The sequence below is a fragment of the Anolis sagrei genome, chromosome Y (assembly GCF_037176765.1).
Source record: "Anolis sagrei isolate rAnoSag1 chromosome Y, rAnoSag1.mat, whole genome shotgun sequence".
NCBI lineage: Eukaryota > Metazoa > Chordata > Lepidosauria > Squamata > Dactyloidae > Anolis > Anolis sagrei.
The window spans coordinates 40,297,929-40,319,485 of record NC_090035.1 but is presented as its reverse complement, the minus strand read 5'-3'; the positions used below and the strand labels follow the sequence as shown (position 1 = coordinate 40,319,485).

Sequence of the window (21,557 nt, the reverse complement as noted above, 5' to 3'; positions counted from 1 at the left end):
GGAATTCAGTACAATTTCCAAGCTCCATGATGGAGTAACAGGGGTCCCGGGGGCCTAACGTTCATGATTCCCTTCAGAAAGGTCTTAACCAGGGGATCAGCAAAACAGGAAGACCGACCCGCTTTCCTCCTGAACCAGGAGATGGCCGCCAAATAACATTTCAAAGAGGCATAGACCAGTCCCGAATCTGACAAGGACACCAAAAAGTCTAAGATAAGGGAAATCGGGGCAGCTTCTGGATTCACTCCTCGGGACCTTGACAAGGAGGAAAAATGGGGCCACTTGTAGAGGTAGGAGCGTCTAGTGGATGTCCTGTGAGCCACCTCAATAATTCTCAGCACCGGAGGAGATAAGTCTGAGAAGGGGATTAAGCGGTGGGTAGGATCTGCCAGGCAGTTAATCTCAGTTTGTGTACCTCTGGGTACAACACTAGACCTTGTTGTGAGGTCAGTAGGTCTGTCCTGGGCAGAAAGCGAAAGAAGATCCCCTGTGCCAGTTGGTTGAGGAGGGAGAACCACAGAAAGATTTCTGGGTTCAGTGGTATATTTATTTTAAGTATTTTCTGTAATTTTTGCTGTATCTTTTTCCAGTATGTTCTGGCTTTACTACACTGCCACCACATGTGGCAGTATGACCCTTCTACTTCTCCACATTTCCAGCATTTGTTGTTAAGATTTTTATAATATATTCCTAATTTCTTCGGCATCATGTGCCATCTATATAGCATTTTTAGCCTGTTTTCTTTCAGGTTGTATGCCTTTGTGTATTTCAATTTTCTAGTCCATATATTCTCCCATTCTGATAGAGATATTGATCTTCCAATATCTCTTGCTCATCTTATCATTCCTTCTTTGATCCTTTCTTCTTCAGTGCTCCACTCTAAAAGTTTTTTGTATAATGCTGATATTGTTTTCTTTTGTGACCTAATTATTTTGTTTCAGGTGTTTTCTTCCATCCTAAATCCTAACATTTTGTCTTTTTTATAGTATTCTTGTATTTGCCTGTATTGAAGCCAGGTCAAGTTCGTATAGTCTTGTTTTATCTTCTCTTGTGACTTTAGTTGGTATTCTCGTCCTATCTTTTCTAGTATTTCCTTGTAGTTAGGCGATTTCCTCCATCCTGCTTCTCTCCTTTGGCAGGCTTCCATAGGTAAGACCCATAACGGGGTCCGAGTATAAATTCTGTCTTTATATTTTTTCCACGGTTTTATGATGGCCGCCCTAATGAAATGATTGCCGAAAATTTTCTCTATCTTTTTTTCATACCAAATGTAGGCGTGCCATCCCCTTCTCAAATTGAAACCCTCGAGTTCTAATAATTTTTTGTTTTTTAGTTTAATCCAATCAAAAAACCAGGTTAGTGCACAAGCCTCCGCATATAAACCTAAGTTTGGCATGGCCAAGCCTCCTCTTTTTTTTTTTTTTTCATCTGTCATGTTTTTAAATTTTATTCTGGGTTTTTTGTTTTGCCAAATGAATTTTCTAATGTCTTTGTTCTATTCCCTAATTCCTTTTTGATTTCTTATTATTGGAAGGTTTTGAAATAAGAACAGCATCTTAGGAAGAATGTTCATTTTGACACATGCTATTCTGCCCAATAGCGATAATTCCAGGTGTTTCCACTTCTCTAAGTCTTTCTTTATCTCCTTCCACTTCGTTATGTAATTGTTTTGTAGAAGTTGCGCATTCTTCGATGTTATAATAATTCCTAAGTACTTTAGTTTTGATGCAATCTTTATATTCCATTTTTCTTTCATCTTTTCTATGTTTTTCTTTGATATATTTTTTGTTATTGCCTCTGTTTTATCCAAATTTATTTTGAAGCCTGCCAGTCTGCCAAATTCGTTGATTTTCTCCAGCAATTTTCCTAAATTCTTATTCGGCTCTTCTATAATACAAATAATGTAGTCAGCAAATGCTCGACATTTGTATGTGTTGTTTCTAATTTTTGCTCCTTTTAATTCATCCGTTTCTTGAATTGTTTCTAATAGTACTCCAGTGTTAATATAAATATTAATGGGGAAAGGGGGCATCCTTGCCTTGTCCCTTTTTTATTTCAATTGTTTTACTTTCATTTCCATTGATTACGATCTTTGCTTCTTGTAGATTGCTTCGATTGAATTTTGGAAGTAGAAGCCCATGTGCATTTCTTTGATTAATAATTTGAAAAAATTCCAATTGATGTTGTTGAATGCCTTTTCGGCATCTAGAGCCAGGAACATGACTTCTTTTTGTATATTTCTTTCTTCTTTTTTTTCAAATATATTTATTGCAATTTTCATATATATACAAACAGTAGAGATATTGGGGGGGGGGGGGTTCAGAGGTAAAAGGGAAAGGAAAGAAGAAGAGATAGGGGAAGGGTGTGAGGACGTGTAGGTAGGGTAGAAAGGGATAAGGAAAGAGGGTGTATGAGTGCAATAAAAGTGACAGTTAAAAGAAAAGATCCAAGATATTTCATTCTTCAATCCGCTTGACTTCCAGGATTCTTCCAGGGAGGTCTTTTCTTTTCTTTCCTTTCCTCTTCCCTCATCTCTCTAATTCTCCACCTCCTTTGTCGACTAGTTTATGGTTTCTGTCCTTCTCCTTGTCCGTCCTTTTCTTTTAATTTTTTTCCTTCCTTTTCTTCATTCTCTCCTCTATCTGGCTTCTATCTTTTTATTGTGCACTCATAGTTTTAGTTATGTAAATTTAAATATTCTTTAAACTTTGTCCAATCTGTTTCAGTTTCCATTATTCCTTTGCTTCTTTGCATAATAAAACTCAGGCTGTCCATATTTCTAACTTCCATCATTTTTCTTCTCCAATCCTCTAACCTAGGTATTTCTTTCTTTCTCCATAGTTTAGCAAAACACATCCTAGCCGCTGTTGTTGCTAGGAATAATAATTTCTCCTTGTCTTTGTCCATCTTTAAGTTTGTTGTGATGCCTAATAGAAATATTTCCGCTTTTTTAAAAATGTTTATTGTGCAGTTTTTTCTGTGATACATAATTTAAAAAAAGAGAGAGAGAAAAAAAGAAACTGCCTAAAAGATCCCCGTGCCGCCCCCATCTGTCTCCTCCCTCCTCCTCCCCCCCCCCCCCCCCCCCATGTGAAGGACTTCCCAAAGTCTTCAAAGAGAACCTTCCCCTTCTGGTATGGTTCTCATCCAAATTTCTTTCATTTTTCCGGCGTTGTCTCCATCTGTTAATTTCCTTCAGAGACTGGAAATGTCTATTATCATAGTCAGTTTTTCCCTTTTAATGAAGTCTTCAAGACCTCCCCAATTTGTCCTCTTCGTAATGTTGTTAAGACGCTGAGATAAACAGTCAATTTGTACTATGTCCAGTATTTTTATAAACCAGTCTTCTAATGTTGGGGTTTCCTTCTGTTTCCACATTTTGGCAAGTTGAATTCCGGCTGCTGTGCTCATCAGGAAGAAGACTTTGTCTTGATTTTTATTGAATTTGGGATAGGATATACCTAATAAATACATTTCTGGGAGTTGTGGAAAATTTGTTTTTAGAATTTTTTGTGTTGCTAAATGTATTTCTCTCCAGTACTTCCTGATTCTTTTACATCCCCACCATTGATGGTAGTATGTCCCTATTTCTTTTTGGCACTTCCAGCATTTGTTTGATATTGATTTACTAAACTTTGCAATTTTCTCTGGGGAATAGTGCCACCTGAAAAACATCTTGTGCCAATTTTCTTTTAGGTCCGTAGCTACCGTTTATTTTAACTTTGTGTTCCAAATTTCCTCCCATTGTTTTGTAAGTATGTTGTGACCCAAGTCTTTTGCCCATTTTACCTGACAGTCCTTAATTTGCTCTTCTTCGGTTGCCCACCCCAGTAACTGCTTATATATTATTCTGATTAATTTCTTCTCCTTCTGCATTACTATGTCCCAGATATTTTGTTCCTGGCAGAATCCTTGCTTCTCATCATCTTTAAAACTTCGGTATAGTTGGTGATATTGCATCCATGTAAAATTGGTGTGTTGTTGTTTAATCTCCTCTATCGTTTTTATGGTTAAGTGTTTCTCAGCTGTGGTTTTTAAAATTTGTTTGTATGTCAACCAATTATCTCTCCCTAGTTCTCTTTTATGTTTCGCTTCTATTGGCGAGATCCATAGTGGTACTTTAGTAAATAGTCTTGACTTATACTTATCCCAAGTTTTGATTATGGCCGCCCTTATGTAGTGATTGTTGAAATTTTTTTCTACTTTTCTCTTATCGTACCACAAGTACCCATGCCAGCCAAATCTTAGGTCGAAGCCCTCTAAGGTTAGTAATTTTTCATTTTTTAATGTTGACCACTCTTTTATTGCCAGTAAATTACAGGCTTCGTAATATAATTTGAGATCCGGGAGGCCTAATCCTCCCCGCTTTCTTTCATCTGTGAGTATTTTAAAGTTAATGCGTGCTTTTTTGTTTTTCCATATAAATTTAATTAAATCTGTGTTCCATTTTTTGAACATGTAATCATTCCTTATAATTGGCAAGGTTTGAAAAAGAAAAAGGAGCTTAGGTAAAATATCCATCTTAATTGTTGCTATTCTGCCTAGCAAGGAGAGGTTTTGGTGTTTCCACCTGTCCAAATCTTTTTGTACGCCTTTCCAGAGTGTCTCGTAATTGTTTTTTAAGAGATTTATGTTGTTTGAGGTTATGATCACCCCCAAATATTTTACTTTATTTTCTATTTTTAGGCCTGGTTTTTCCTGGAGTAGTTCTTTAGATTCCTTATTCATGTTTTTAACTAGCATCTTGGTCTTTTGCTTGTTAAGTTTGAAACCGGCTAATTTCCCAAAAGTTTGAATTTTTTCTAACCAACCGTTTATGTTTGTTAAGGGGTCTTCTACAATGCATACCACGTCATCCGCGTATACTTTAAGTTTGTATTGTTGATTCCGAATTTTTAATCCTTGTAATTTCTGGTCGTCGTTTATGTTCTTTATCAGCGTTTCCATTACTAATATAAATAATAGTGGGGAAAGGGGGCAACCTTGATGAGTTCCTTGACTTATTTGTATTGGTGTTTTAGATTCCTGCCCATTAATGATTAGTGTAGCTTCCTGTCTGGTGTAAATGGCTTCTACTGCGTTACGCTTTCTCCGCGTCGATAAATAATAAAGCCAATTGTTTTTCATTATGTCTTTCGTAGTATTCGATGGTGTCTATGATTGTCCTTGTATTATCCTTTAACTGTCTATTTGGTAGAAAACCTGTTTGTTCTTGCGAAATCCAATTCTTTAGAAAAGTTTTTAATCTTTCGGCCATTATACTTGTAAATATTTTATAATCATTGTTTAGTAATGATATAGGGCGGAAATTTTTGATATCTGTTTGGTCTGTACCTTCTTTATGTATCAGGCTTATATTTGCTTTTTCCCAAGATTTAGGGATTATTTTGTTTTCTAATATATTATTTAATATCTGTAATAGTAGTGGGCCTAATTCATTTCTGAATTTTTTGTAGAAAATAGCAGTGAAGCCACCTGGGCCTGGGGCTTTATTATTTTTCATTTTTTGTATTGCTGCATCTATTTCTGCTGTTGTGATAGGTCCGTTTATTAAGTCTCTTTGTTCATCTGATAGCCTGGGAAGTTTTGAATGACATATGTATTTGGTGACCTCTTCTTTAGAGATATTACTTGCTTTATACAGTTCTTTATAAAATTTAGTAAACTTATTTATAATCTCATTGCCCTCAGTGTAGATCTTCCCTTCCGATTGTATCTTAGTTATGAGCTGTTTTTGTTTGCGTTCTTTTAATTTTTTCGCCAACCACTTGCCCACTTTGTTAGCATTTTGGAAGTAGTTTACTTTCATATATTTCATTTGTGTGTCCAGTTTTTCAGTTTCTAGTAATGCTAGTTGTTTTTTTAGTATCTCTAAATTTAGTTTTGTTTTTTTATCATTGGGTTTAGATTTTAGAATTTGCTCCCCCTTCTCTAATTCCTCCCAAATTTTTTTGATTTCTTTATTTTTAAGTGACTTTTTAATAGATTCTTGTTGTATTAGATAACCCCTCATTACGGCCTTCATAGCCTCCCATTGTGTAGTTTTCGAAGTTTCATCGCCTTTGTTTAGTTGTAAGTATTCCACTAGTAATTTCCTGTTTTTTTCTACGTCTTTTTCTGCTGTCAGTAGGTGGTCTTTAAGTCTCCATCTGAAAGAGGTTTCTCTTCCTCTGATTGTTATCTCTAAAGCACAGTGATCAGAGTGGACTCTGGCTATCGTTTTTATGTCTTTTATTCTTAAGCCTAGGGATTTTGTGGCCCACGCCATATCTATACGGGACCACGTTTGGTGTCTTCCCGAATAGTAGGTGTAGTCTATCTCAGGGCCTTTAATGTGTCTCCACACATCTATCAGATTTAAGTCCTCTAAATGCTTCAAGAATTTTTTTGGTAGTTGGCTAGATTGTTTAGATTGACTAGATTTATTCCTATCTTGGTTTTTTTTCTTTTTGGATTTTGATTTATCTAGGTCCAAATTCACTACGCCGTTAAAGTCTCCTAGCAGCAGGAGCTCATCATATTCATGATTGTCTATCGTTCTTTTTAGTTCTTTCATATATTTTAATTTGGGACCATTGGGGAAATAACTATTACAAACAAGAATGCTTTGATTATTTATTTCGATTTTTATTCCCACGAATCTGCCTTCAATGTCTTTTAGAATTAATTTTGGATTCAACCACTCTTTGGCGTAAATTACCACCCCCCTTTTCTTCTCATTTCCCGAAGAATAGAAGTATTTGCCTAATTTCTTGTTTTCAAGGTGCTTCACATGTTTTCCTGCTATATGCGTTTCCTGTAATGCTATGACGTCGTAGTTCTTTTGTTTTAAATTGTTGAAAACTTTTTTTCTCTTGCTTTGGGAGTTCAAGCCATTGGAGTTATTCGAGTATATTTTAATGTTTTTATTCATTATTGTTTTCTTGCATCTCCCATTGTGTAATCTCCTGCGGAAGCAACAATTTATAATTCTCAGGAGAGAATTCTCTTAGCCTTTTATTTTCTCTTTCTTTATGTTCCATCTTGGCTTTGTCATCTATGTTGAATTCTTCCTCATCCTCTCCTTCGGGTCCTTTTCCTTTCTTAGATATAGTTGTATTCTCTTTGGCTTGTTCCTCGGTTTTGTTACCTTGAAATTTTCTTTGTGCATATTCTTCTTTCGGGTTTTTTATATGGTCATTGTAGAAGGCTCTGGCTTTATCTTCAGAATTTAGCCAGAACCTTGTGTCATTTAATGTCACTGTTATTCCCTCTATTTTCCCCCATCTGAATTTTATTTTTTTTTATAAGTTCTTCTGTCAGAAAGGCGTATTTCCTACGTTTGGTTAGAGTTTGTTGTGTGACTTCCTTCATTATTATTATTCTTTTATCCTTGTAGAAAATCGGTTTTCTGGCATTTTCTTTCAGAATTTCATCCCGAGTACTTTTTCTACAGAAGCTTACCACTATGTCTCTGGGAGTCTTGTTTTTTTTTGCGTATCCAGAGGGTACCCGGTATGTTCTATCTACGTCTTGTCCGATGATTTTGTCACTTACATTGAGGAGCTCCGCCAATAAATTAATTATTGTCCCTTTTAGATTTTCTCCTTTTTCTTCCTCTAAATTTCTTATTCTTAATTGATATTCAAGCTCTCTATTTTCCAGAAGATCGATTCGCTGTTGAAATTTTTGGTTCATATCTTCCAGTTTGTTTATTTTGTATTCCCATTTTCCTTGTGATTTAATTATTTTTTGGTTTTCTTTCTTCACATTATCTACATCCATTCGCAGTTTGCTTATATCTTCTTTTAAGTCTGTCTTTATTTTTTGGATTTCTTTTTGTAATTCTTGATGCTGTGTGTCTTGTTTAGTGGATAAGCTTTTAATTTCTGCAAGGATTACTTTAAGTATCGATTCCTCTGAAATTGAGTCTTTTTTTGTTTGTGTTGGAGTTTGTGGTTGCGCCTTAGCGGCTTGCGTTGCCTTTCCTTTTGGGTTTGTTGTTGCCATATCTCTCACTCCTTGTATCTTTGCTTACTGTCCTTCCTCTCAAAATCTGTTGTCCTTTTTTGTTTCCTGTTCTTTTGTCCCTTTGCTTGTGCTCTGCAGCTCCTTCTTCTTTCCTATTGCCTTTTGTCCTTGTTCTCTCTGTATTCTGTCGTTGATCTCTCTTCTTCTTCTTATTCTGTGTAGTCTTCCTCTTCCTTACTAATTTGTTAATTTATTTGTTTCTATATTTGTGTGTATGTGTGTGTGTGTTTTTGATTAATTAATTTTTAATATTTATTATTTTATTTTTATTATTATTATTTTTATTGTTATTGTTGTTTTATTTTCTTATTACTAATTGCTGTTAATATTTCGATTTATTTTTATTTGTTTTAGGAGTCTTTATTTGTTCAGTTCCCCTCTCTCGCTATTTTCTATATGTTTTTAGCTCTATGGTCTTCTTCTTCCTTCTCTGAGTTTGCTACTCACGTTTGACTTCTCGCGAGATTTGCTTCTTCTCCCTCTTCTCACGATGAGTCTACAGGCACTCTTTCTGCGTGCGCATGCGCGTCTGCGTGCGCATGCGCGTCTGCGTGCGCATGCGCGCCGCTGCTCCACGAGGCGTCCTTCTCCTCCTCTTCTTCTCCCCACCCTTGTCGCCTGCTTTTGTGTTTGTTTTGATTGTCGCTTGGCCTTGATCACAAGGCCAGACTCCTTGAAATATTGAAATATTGAAATATTTCCGCTTTTAGGGGGATTTTAATTTTCAATAGTTTTTGCAGTATTTTTTGTATTTCCAACCAATATCCTCTCGTTTTTTTTGCACTGCCACCACATATGATACATCGTTCCCTCTACTGTTCCACATTTCCAACATTTTAAATTTGCCTTTTTGTAGTATTTATTTATTTTAGCAGGTGTCATATACCATCTGAAGAAAATTTTAAACCAATTTTCTCTCATATCGTATGCCTTTAAATACTTTAGTTTTTTCTTCCAAATTGTCTCCCATTCCTCTGTTCCAATTGTTCTTCCTATATTTCTCGCCCATTTCACCATACAATCCTTGACTTCTTCTTCGGTATTCCAACGGAGTAGTCCTTTGTATATTTTGGCTACTTTTTTCTTCTCTGATTCCCAAATTCTATCCCATTTGTTCCCTTTTTTTTCAAATCCTACTTTCTTATCCTTTCCAAAGAATTCTTGTATTTTTCTATATTGGAGCCAGGTCGTGTTGGGATAAGCTATTTTTATTTCTGATAGTGGCTTTAAGACTATTTCCTTTTTTTCATCTCTTATTAATTCTTTATAACAGGGCCATTTAATCCAGCCTAGTTCTTTTCTCTGGCATTATTCTAATGGGGAGAGCCAGGTCGGTGTTTTGCTATACATCCGATTTTTATATTTGTTCCAGGTTCTTATGATTGCTGCTCTTATATAATGGTTTCCGATTTTTTTTTCTATTTTTACTTTCTCATATCCCAAGTAGGCATGCCACCCCCTACGGAGGTCGAAACTTTCCAGGTTTAAGATTTTTTCTTTCTTTAATCTTATCCAATCTGCTGCCCAGGCCAATGCACAAGCTTCTAGATATAACCCCAGGCTTCTAGATATAACCCCCATTTTTTGTTATTGCTTCTGTTTTTTCTAAATTTAGCTTAAAACCAGCTACTTTTCCGAATTCTTCAATTGTTTCCAGCCATTTATTTAGATTTTTATTGGGTTCTTCAATAATACAGATTAGATCATCCGCGAACGCCCTACATTTGTATGAGTATCCATTTATCCTTGCCCCCCTTAGCTCTGTATTTTCTCTTATACTATTTAGTAGTACTTCTAGGGTTATTATAAATATCAAAGTCGATAGCGGGCAGCCTTGTCTTGTTCCTTTTCTTATTTCAATTTCCTTACTTCCTTGACCGTTTATTATTATTTTTGCAAATTGTGTTTTATAGATTCCCTCAATTGAATTTGTTACATAAAATCTTAGATCCATTTCCCTAAAAAGTAATTTGAAAAAGTTCCAATTTATTTTATCGAACGCCTTTTCTGCGTCGATTGCAAGAAACATCACCTCCTTTTGTATATTTTTCTCGTAATACTCGATAAGATCTAATATTGCTCTCACATGTTTATTTTGATTTCTGCCTGGTAAGAAACCTGTTTGTTCCTCCTTAATCCAATTTACCAGAAATTTTTAAAATCTATCTGCTAATATGTAACTGAACAATGTATAATCTAGATTTAACAGCGAGATTGGCCTGTAGTTTTCTATTTTCTTGGGGTCTTTATTTTCCTTCGGTATCACGCATATATTGGCTTGTTTCCAGGTGGATGGTATTTCTTTGGTTTCTCTTATTTCGTTCATTACTTTTTTAAAGAATGGTATTATTTCTTTTTGCATTTTCTTATAATATATTGCTGTATACCCATCTGGTCCGGGTGCCTTATTTGTTCTTAAATTCCTTATGGCTGTTTGTATTTCCATCTCTGATATCTCTCTATTTAATGCCTCTTTCTTTTTCTGAGATCTTTTGAATTTTTCTCTTGGCTATATAGTTCATGATCTTTTCATTTTTTATTTGCTCGTCTTGATATAACGTCTTATAATAGTTTTCAAATTGCCTTCTTACTTCCCCTTCTTCGGTTATTGTCTTTTCTTTTGTTCTTATTCTTGTTATGATTCTTGATTCTCTCTTCTTTCTTAATCTTCTTGCAAGCCAGATCCCTGGCTTGTTGGCATTTTGGAAATAATCAGCCTTTATGTATCTCAGGTTTTTTGCCCTCTCCTCTAGCTCTAGGTATTCTTTCTCTTTCTTCAATTTTATGATATTTTCTAGTGTCTTCTTGTTTTTCGGTTTCTTTTTCAGCTTCTTTTCTTCCATCTCTATTTTATCTACTATCTCCTCCTGTTTTTGTAGTTTTTCCCTCTTTTTCCTTGCTTTTTGTTGTATAAAAAATCCACGCATAACAGCTTTACTCGCTTCCCATAGAGTAAATATTCTTGTATCTTCTGTATCGTTTTTTTTCAAAATATTCCCTCAGTTTTTCTTTGCATTTCTCGGTATCTTCTTCCTTTAATAATAGATTATCTTCTAATTTCCATCTCCACTCCTTTCTTCCTTCTCTAATTATCATCTCTAATGGGCAATGATCCGATTCTGTCCTAGCTAGAATTTTATACTTTTTATCTTGGGAAGAAGAGAAGCCGAAGCCCATATCATATCTATTCTCGACCAGGACTTATGTCTGGCCGAGAAATACGTATAGTCTCCTCCTCATTGTTGTGTCTCCAGACATCTTTCATGTTCATGTCTTGTAATAGATTTAGTAAAGTCTTTGGGATGTTTCCCGTTGTTTTCTTCTCTTTTTCAGATTTTTTTGTATCCTGAGTTCCAGTTGTTTTATCTCTTTTCCCGTCCATTACACAATTAAAATCTCCTAGGATTATTATTTTATCAAATTCTTGCTTTATTATATTTGCTTCTAAGACTTTAAGAAATTTTGATTTTGCCTCATTGGGCATATACACGTTACAGACCAATATTTTAGAATTTTGCCAATTAATAAGGACCCCCAGCATTCTTCCCTCCAGGTCTTTGAAAGCTAGTTCTGAGTTTATTTCCTCTTTTATATATGTTGCTACTCCCCGCTTTTTTTCTGATACCGAAGCATAATATACTTTGCCTAACTTTTTGTTTTCCAAATATGCTACGTGTTTATGGGAAATGTGTGTTTCCTGTAAGGCAATTATCTGGCACTTTCTTTTTCTTAAATTGTCAAAAACTTTATTTCTTTTATTTCCCTAATTCAATCCATTAATATTATTACAGTAAATTTTTAAAATAGCATTCATGTTCAACAGTTACTTTCTTGTTGGTCTTCTGTCTCTCTTTCTTCTTCCTGTTGTTGTCCCACTTCTTCTTCTCCCTCCTCTTCTCCTTTTTCTGTGTTTCCCTGGTCTTCTTCTACAATTGGTTCCTGTTCTTGAGCTGTTTCTGTTGTCCTTCTCAGGTTTAATCTATAATTTTTTTGGGTCCAGTTCTTCCTTTTGTGGTGATATCGTACGTTGCCTCTTTGTCTGTTTTCCTTCTTGTTGTCTTTCTTCTGGTCCTCTCTCTCTCTCTTCCACTATACTGTCATAAAATTGTCTCGCCTTTTCCACCGTTTTGATCCAGTATCTTTGTCCTTTGTAAGTCGTCATCAACCCTTCTTCCTTTTCCCAACGGTATCTCATGTTTTGTCTTTTCAATTCTTCTGTGAGGAAATTGTATTTTCTTCTATTACTTATTACTGGTCCTGGAAATTCCTTTAATATCACCACTCTTCTATCCTTGTAACAAATTACTCTTTTGTTACTCGCCTTCAGTATTTCATCTCTTGTGACTTTCCTTGTGAATTGTACTATTGTGTCTCGGTCAGTCTTGTTTCTTCTTGCAAAGTTTGTATTTACTCGGAAGACTCTGTCCATCTGGTCCTCTATGTATTGTTCTGTACATTGTAGCAATTCTGCTAAGATCTCTGTTACTTTTTCTCTTATGTCCTCTTCCTTTTCTTCTCTTATACTCCTTAGTCTCAGCTGGTACTTTGTCTCCTTCCTCTCTAGAGCCTCTTGTCTAGACGACAATTTCTGGTTCATCAATTCCAGTGTCTTCACTTTATGATGTGTTATATTCTGTTTCTCTTCTTTTTCCTTGTTCTTTATTTGCAAAATCTTTATTTCTTCTTTCATTAAGTTCGCATCCCTCTTCATCGTTCCCAGTTCTTCTTTGATTTCTCTTTACAGTTCTGCCTTCTGTTCTTGGGCTACTTTTTGGTAGGCATCTTGTTTTTCATTCATCTCAGTTAGTTCTTTTCCGATCGCTTTGATTTCCTTCAGAAGTTCTTTTAATCTTAGATCTTCTCCAAATGAAAGTCTTCTTCCTAAATTAGGTATGTTGGAGATGTTACTCATGCTTCCCGTGGTGCTTGTGGTCTCTTTTGAATTCAACTTCTCCTTGTCTTTGTTTGTTTTTTTTTACCTTCCTTCATTTCTTTCCCTGTCTTTAATGCTTGAGGTGTTCCCTCTTTTCCGTTTTTTATCTTCATGGTTGTTGTTGCCATTTGGGTGTGGGTTTCTCTCTGCAAATAGTTTGTAAATAATTTGTACACAGTTTGCATGCATCCTTCCTCTTTCTCTTCCTCAGACACCCCTCTCTTTTGTATCTGTATCTATTTTTTCTTATTTATTTCTTATTTTATTTTAAACTATTTATCTTTATATTTTATTTTTATTTATTTATTTTTATTATTATTACTTGGTTTATTTATTTATTATTCGCTTACTTATTTATTTTTAAAATTTAATGGCTTTACTAAGACTTTGTTCGATTACCTTTCTCTGCACTTCCCTTGTCTTCACTTATTCCTTACCCTCTCTCTCTGTCGTTCCTTGTCTTCCCTCTGTCCGTCACTCTGTCCGCCCTCTTTCTCTTTCTCGCTGCTCCACGCCTCCGCACCGTTCTTCGTTTCCTCTGTCCTGCTTCTTTGCTTTGCCTCTCTGACCGCGCCTCTTACAATTCCCTTCCGGTTCCTTTATGATTTTCCTCGGTCCGCGTGCGTGTTACCTTGTTTATCTTCCCTCTTTCCACTTTCTGTCCTTTGCTTCCTGCTTCCTGTTGTGTCTTCTCGTTTCTTCTTCCTTCTTCTCGTGCACGTTTCTCTTCTCGCGATCTTTTCTTCTTCCGGCGCGAGATCGCGATCCCTTCTCGCGTGGTCTCCTCCTCTCGTCCCTCAACTCTCAACTCTCGCCTCAACTCTTGCCTCTCAACTCTCGCGGTGGTTCCTTCAGCTTCCCCTTATCTTGCCATCAGCTCCGCAGACACAACAATCCCTTCAAGGTCAGTCACTTTGGCTTTGGTGTTGAATATTTAATTATTTAATTCCTTTCTCTATACTTTTCTTTCTCTCTTCAAAATAAACTGTGCGCCCTTTTAGTAAGTTTCCTTACTCTCGGCCGTTTTCACTCTTCTCTTTTTCCCCTCTTAATTCTCGTTACTCTCCCTCCTTCTCCAAGTTGGAGAGTTTCCAAGGGAGATCTTCTTTTGTTCGTCCTTTCTCCTTTTCCTTATTTGTCGTACTCTTTCTGTCTTTCCTTCCTTCCCTTTACCTTGTGGAAGGAGCTCCCCACCTCCCTCTCCAAATCCTTATGTTTCCGTACTCACTTTTCGATTCTGCTCTTGCTTCTTTTCATTAAAATACACGTGGTAGAGGATGAATCGGGCTCGATGCCCTCTCGCCCAGCCGCGACCCACCGTACCTCGGGTGCCTTGCCGGGTTTTTTTGGTGGTCCCCTCTTGAGGAAGGGACCCCCCTTTAGACCATCGGCGGCCACCCCGGTTCTGCTGTTCCCCCCCTGTATCAATCCACGCTGGGGAAGGGAGCTATTGCTCTACCCGATCGCTTGGCCAGGGCTGACACAAGCCGGAGCTCTAATGTGTCTGTCTCCTCTCCATCTTCGTGCACCGGAAGTCTTGTATATTTCTTTCTTAATATTCTATCAGGTTGATGATGGTTCTCACATTTTCTCTTTGGTGTTGGTTGGGTAAAAATCCCGCTTGTTCTTCTTTTATCCTTTTTGTTAGTACAGTTTTAAGTCTCTCCGCTAATATGGTGGTGAATATTTTATAATCGATGTTTAATAACGAAATCGGCCTGTAGTTTTTAATTTATTCTAAATCTTTATTTTCTTTTGGGATCACACAGATTGTAGCTTGTTTCCATGTAATTGGGATCCTCTGATTTACTCTAATTTCGTTCATTACCTTCCACAATATTGATGTTAGCATGTCTTGCAAGGTCTTATAATATATAGCCGTTAGCCCGTCCGGGCCAGGGGCCTTATTTCCTTTCAAATTTTTAATTGCCAGTAATATCTCCTTTTCTGATATTTCTTTGTTTAAAGTTTCTCTATCTTCTTCTGATATTCTTTGTATTTTCTTTTTCCTAAGTATTGTAGAATGTCTTCCTTCTTGATTTGTTCATCTTGGTATAGCTTTTTGTAGAATTTTTCAAATTGGTTCCTAATTTCTGTTTCTTGTGTGTAGACTTTCTCTTTCTCTTTTATTTTCGTTATGAAACTTTTTACTTTTTTCTTAGTTTTAATGCTAGCCACCTCCCTGGCTTATTTGCGTTTTGAAAATGATCTGCTTTGATGAACTTCAATTGCTTTGCTTTTTCTTCTAGTTCTAAGTATTATCTTCTTTTCTGTAATACCTTTATTTTTTTTGCCATTTCCTTATGTTTTGGATCTCTTTTTAGTTCTATTTCTTCTTTCTCTATTTACTCCATAATTTTTTAAATTTTCTTTGTTTTCTCCTTCTTCCTCTGCGATTTCCATTGTATGAAATGTCCTCTCAGGACCGCTTTACTTGCTTCCCACACTGTAAATATATCCATGTCCGGAGTTTCATTAATATTAAAGTACTCTTTCAGTATCTCTTTGTTTCTTTCTATATCTTCCGATTTCCTTAACAAATTCTCGTCTAGTTTCCGTCTCCAATTTTTTCCTTCATTTCTTATTTCCATTTCGATAGGGCAATGGTCGGATACTGTTTTTGCTATTATTTTTATCTTGGTTGTCCATGACGTTAATGATTGTGAGGCCCATATCATGTCAATCCTTGACCAGGTTTGATGCCTGGCCGAGAAGAATGTGTAATCCTTAACATTTTCATTTTTGTTTCTCCATACATCCTCCATTTTTAAATATTTTTATATTTGTTAGGAGTTTTGGGAGTACCCCAGCTGTTTTGTCTTGTTTTTTTCATGTGGTTCTGTCTAAGTCTTTGTCCAGCACCCCATTGAAATCCCCTAATATTATGATCTTATCAAAAGTTTGGTTTAATATGTATGTTTCTAAATTTTTGGCAAATGTTGATTTTGTGTTGTTGGAGGCATATATATTACATATTAATATTTTTGTATTTTTCCAATTTATCAGTACTCCTACCATCCTCCCTTCTTGATTTTAAAGGCTAGTTCAGATTCTATTTCCTCACTGATATAGGTGACTACACCTCTTTTTTTTCTATTGCCAATGAGTAATAGGTTTTACCCAATTTCTTGTTTTCTAAGTGTGCCAACATGTCTGCTGGCTATGTGAGTGTCCTGAAGAGTAATTATTTGAAACTTCTTTTTCTTTAAATCATTGAAAATTTTATTTCTTTTATTAGGTGAATTAAAACCATTAATATTGTTACAGTGTATTCTTAAATTGGTCATGTTTTAATCAGTAATTTCCAAATCTTCATCTTGTCTTTCTTCTTCCTCTTGTCCTTCCTGTGTTTCCTCTTCCCTTTCCTCTCCTTCTTCATCTTCTTCATTTGTTACCATCTCTTCTTGATTTACTTGATTGTCTGCTGCTTTCGCTGCTATTACTTTTGTTATTCTCTGTTCCATATTATATTTGCAACTTTCCAACTCTTCTTTTCTTGGAGATATGAATCTTTGTCTCTTACTCTGTTTTCTCTTAATGTCATAGTCTCGTTCTTCTTCATCTGTATCTTCTGATTTTATTCCTTCATAGTATTGTCTGGCTTTCTCCACCGATTTCACCCAGTCCTTTGTACGTCGTCATCAGTCCTTCATCCTTCTCCCATCTGAACCTCATGTTCTGTCTTTTCAGTTCATCTGTCAAGAATGTATATTTCCTTCGATTTTTTTATGATGGAGGTCGGGCATTCCTTTAGGATCACAATTCTTTTTTCTTTATAAAATGCTGATTTCTTGCTCCCAGTTTTCAATATCTCGTCCCTCATCACTTTCCTTGTAAGTTGTATTATTACGTCTCTGTCTTATGTTTTCTTGCATAATTTGTATTGATTCTGTAGGTCCTGTCAATTTGTTCTTCAATATATTCTTTTGTTCTCTGTAGTAATTCCGCCAAGATCTCTGTTACTTTCTCTCCTATATTTTCCTCTTTCTCTTCGTGGATGTTTCTCAGTCTCAATTGGTATTCTGTCTCTCTTCTTTCTAAGTATTCTTGTCTTTGTGTAACTCTTTGATTAAGTATTTCCAAATTTTTCATTCTTTCTTGTGTCCTATCCTGGGCCTCTTCCTGTTTTTGTTTTACTTTCTTCAGACTTTCTATGTCTTCTTTTATTGCTTAAGTCTCTTTCTTCATTCCCTTTATCTCCTTTTTTAATTCTTCCTTTATTTCTGCCATCTGTTCTTGTGATACCTTTTGGAAGGCTTCTTGTTTTTCATTCATTGATTTCAATTCTTTTCCATTTTTTTATTTCTTTCAGGAGTTCCTTCAATCTTCCATCTTCCCCTATTGAGAATCTACTTCCTGTTTGGATTAATTCTTTATTTATCTCTTTATTTCCTTCTTTATTTGTTTCTTTTGGTGTTTCTTTGGCTTCCTTTATTTCTTCAGTCTCCTTTGTTTCCTTTGTTTCTTTAAATTCTTTTGCATTCTTGCCTCTATTGGAGGCCATCTCTTCTTCCTGGTTATGCTGTCTTTTCTGAAATAAATTCAAATTCTTTAGATCTGCCCACATCTATTTTATTCGCTCTTATTATTTTTACTAATAATATAAAATTTTGAACTTTGTATTACATTCTTTCCTCCTTGCCTAATTCTTGGTAATTCTTTAAATGTTTCTATAATTTTGTCTGTTTTTGTTGATTATTTTTTTTAAAATTTATTTATTTTCTTTATTTACTATTATTATTTTTATTATTATTATTTATTTTAATTTATTTTATTTTATTTATTCTTATCCTTCTGATTCCTCTACTCACATTTTTCTTCTTGATATGGCTTTCCCTCTTTCTCAATGTCCTCTGGTTTCTCTCTTTTTGCGTTTCGTTCTTATTTGCCCGCTTTTGGCTTCATTTGGTCTTTATTTCCTTCTCTTGGCTTTGGGCTCTCTCTTCCTTTATTGCTGTAATTCTCCCCGCTCAGCTTCTGGTGTTTCTATGGCTCTTTCTCTCACTCCTCTGACCGGTTTGCTGCCCTTCCGTATTTGTATTCTTTCTTTCCGCCCTTCTTGAAGCGCTTCCGCCCTTTCTTCACCCCTTTACTTCCGCCTTCTCCCTTTCTACTTCAAATCTTGTTCTTGCTCTCACGTTACTTCATCCTCCCACTCTTTCTCTCTCGCTATTTCGTGCTTTGCAAATCTCGTGCTGCACTTCCGGCTTCTCCGGCCCCTCCCTCCGATGTTAAGCGAGAGCTGGGAGGCTGGCAGTAGGGCAGCGTCTTCTCTCCCTTCCCAGCTAAGAGCCAAAGCCCGCCCTTCTTGCCGCAGACACAACAATGGATCGGCTCAAGGTCAATTCGTGTTCGGTTTTCTTAGAAAGTCTTTGAGTAATTATTTATTTAATTTTTGGTTATCTGCTCCTTGAATATTTAGTATTGGAGTTTAATCGCCAATAAATTTTATCCTCCAAAATGTTCTTTTTATAATTGAAAGGTCTCTGGGTTCCCAATTTGTAACTTTGTCTGTTCTTCCTGCTTCCTTTTAATGTCTTTAATATCTTTTGATGTCTTGTTATTATTATTATTATTATTATTATTATTATTATTCTCTTTCACTCACTTTCTCACTTCTTCTGTCCTTTCCCTTGTGGCCAAATGTCTGACTTTTATTCCTCCTCCCTTCAAGAGAGGGATCTTTTACCTTCTCTCCCAAACATCCTTTTCACTTACTTCTGATTTCTTTGTCTTCTGTTCCCTTAATTAAAATGTGCGTGGTCAGAGATGGTTCAGGAGTGTCCTGAGCACCCTGTCACGACTCGCTGTACCATGGGCCCCTTGCCGGACCTATCTGGCGACACCCTCTTGAGGAGGGAGCCTCCTTTTAGGTCATCGGCGGGACCCTCGGTTCCGCTGTTCCCCCCTCTTCTATCCGTGGGTGGGAAGGGAGCTGTTGCTCTACCCAGTCGTTCGGCAGGGCTGGCACATTCAGCCGAGCTCTAGAGTGCCTGTCTCTCCGCCATTCTCGTGCACCGCAAGTCTCCAAACGGTAATACATTGAAACAGTAAGACTGACCTTTAACTCTAAACGCGAGAAACCTGCGATGGTGTGGGGCAATAGAAATGTGGAAATACGCATGTTTAAGGTTGATTGTAGCAAACCAGGCATCTCCCGATAGGAGGGGGGTTATGGAAGCAAGAGTCACCATATGAAATCTTTTGGGCTTGATATGTTTATTTAGCGCCCTGAGATCTAGGATGGGGCGCAGCCCACCACCTTTCTTAGAAAGTATCGCGAATAGAAACAGAATGGAACAATATTGGGGTCAACAACGGAAACAGCCCTTTTTCAATAGCATGTCAATTTCTTGCATTAGCTCTGGGGAGGTCCGGGTGTCCCTGAAAAGTCCAACCCTTTGGAGATCCTCAAACTCGAGTATCCCCCTGAAATAATGGACAACACCCAAGTGTCTGAAGTGATTTCTTCCCATTCTGGGTAGAAGGGGAAGAGCCTGTCCTTGAAACTGGGCAGAGGCCCTGTGGTGGGGCCCGAGACGGAGTCAACTAGGCAGTGGGGAGACAGGATCCTAAAAGGTGGATCTACTTGGGAAGGGCACTGAACCTGTGGGGGTTGTAGCTCGGGCCTTAAAGGAGGGACGTCAAAGGAGCTTCTTGGAGGCACCTAGAGGTTTTGGTTTTCCTTGGAAGGGTTGTGCCCTTGCTTTCTGAAAGTACGGAGTCCTCCTTCCTCCGGGAAATCTCGATTGGCCGCCCGGGCGATTTCTAAAGGGGCCGGAAAAGGAGCCCCCGAAGGGCTTCTGGTAAGTAGAGGTAGACGATTGCCACCTGCCCTTTTGCTGTTGATATGGTTGCCACGTGAAACCAAATTTGAAAGCAGATTGTCTAACGTCCTGTTTTTGTTTGAGGTGGTCATGAGTATTATGGTTGAATAACCCCTCCCATGAAAGGGGAAGTCCTCGGCGAGGGCGTTCCCTTCCTCAGAGAGATTGGAGGCCTGTAACCATGCATGCCTCCTGATGGACGTGACGGTGGCAAACAGATTACCAGGTGTTTCTGTCATGTGCTTAGTGAAGACCTTTTGAAGCTTGGACAACGCTAGTGCCTCGGTTTGCAACACTCTAGTAAGGCGTTGGTCATCCGCAGGCAGAGACTCGATGTAGTACCCTACATTGAGTTCGGTTCCAGAGGATGCGTATGTTGCATAGTGCGACATACGAGTAAACAGACTAGCAGAAAGGTAAGAGCTGCCGCAAACTAGGCTCCTGTGGGAGCAAACCTTGCCAGCACGTCCCTGACGTCATGAGGCTGCGCCTCTCGCCCCGCCCCTTTCCCAGCCTCTTTCTCCATGCCAGAGTGGTTTTTCCTTTGCTAGGGCAGCATTGCCAGCGTACTCTCTCAGTTGGCAGAATTCAACTGAGAGAGTATGTGGGCAATGCTGCCCTAGCAAAGGAAAAACCACTCTGGCACAGAGAAAGAGGCTAAGAAAGGGGTGGGGTGAGAACCAAGGGGCGTTGAACCAAGAGAGGGCGCTCCGGAGCAATCGTGTCTATTGCCCTAGTCAGCTCCCTATTCCAGTGAGCGACCAGGGCATCAACAGAACCACCATCCAAGGCAGTGGAAACATCCCCAAGAGCCATCAGGAATCCTTCTGGATCCATAAGCCTCCTGGGGCGGACCATCTTAATGGGTCCACCACCCCTGCGGAGGTTAGATGTTGCAATGAGTCTAAACCTGATCAGATGGTGGTCGGTCCATGGCAAAGGAGAAATTGACAACTCCTCCACACCGCCACCTTCTTCCCAGCCCTGACAGAAGACCAGGTCAAGTGTGTGTCCAGCACAGTGGGTGGGGCCAGATACTAGTTGGGACAGCCTCATAGTTGCCATGGTGGCCATGAAGTCCTGAGCCACTCCAGAAAGAATGGACTCCGCATGTACATTGAAGTCCCCCAGCACAACAAGCTGCTGGGACTCCAATGCCAGACCTGAGACCACTAAGACTAAACATCCCAAGAATTCCCTGACACCACCCCCCGATAGAGAAGGTAGAAAACTGGACACACTGGGGAAGAAGGCTTAGACCTGTCGCAAACTAGGCTCCTGCGGGAGATTCGTCAGGGGGTGCCCAGGGGGCACTGTCCACTGTCCTTCTAAGCCACTGTCCTTCTAAGGCACTTAAAGCAACTGGAAGAAGGATAATGGAAGAACATTGAAAAATACAGGTTCCCATTGCTCCCTTCCATAATAAGTCATGGGCCTCCCCGCAATAGGGAGGGAAAGCCGGTGTTTTGCAACGATAGCACACTAATGGGCAACAACAAAATTTGATGGGCTAAAAAGACTCTCAATGACCATGCATCTAGGACAGACCGGTGGTCCAAAACCACCACAGACAACCCAACAACATTCTCCACACAGGAGGTCATTAAGGGGTGCTCAAAAATCCAGCATGAAAAGGAACACACCAAATCCAAGTAGAGGAGAACAGGAATGTTGAGGATATAATCTTGGGCATCCCAGGGTCAAGGTGAAATACCAATTTGTGGGCCATCTGATGCATGTGCTATCAATTTTTCAACAGTAGTATGAACGCCGTAAGACAGGTCAGA

At 38.0% G+C, this 21,557-nt stretch overlaps 1 protein-coding gene across 6 annotated transcripts in view; it reads right to left on the bottom strand.

The window, feature by feature from the left end:
• Positions 1 to 21,557, bottom strand: part of LOC137095714 (protein argonaute-1-like) — a 247,671-nt gene that overhangs the window by 21,829 nt on the left and 204,285 nt on the right. Inside the window, exon 15 of one of the 6 annotated variants that reach the window (XM_067462516.1) lies at positions 16,171 to 17,474. The exons of the other annotated variants lie outside the window; for them this stretch is intronic. Within the exon in view, the coding sequence (XP_067318617.1) occupies positions 17,211 to 17,474 (264 nt within the window). The 3' untranslated portion in view covers positions 16,171 to 17,210. Of the gene's footprint in view, positions 1 to 16,170; positions 17,475 to 21,557 lie in introns of those variants that run through there. 6 annotated transcript variants of the gene reach the window in all.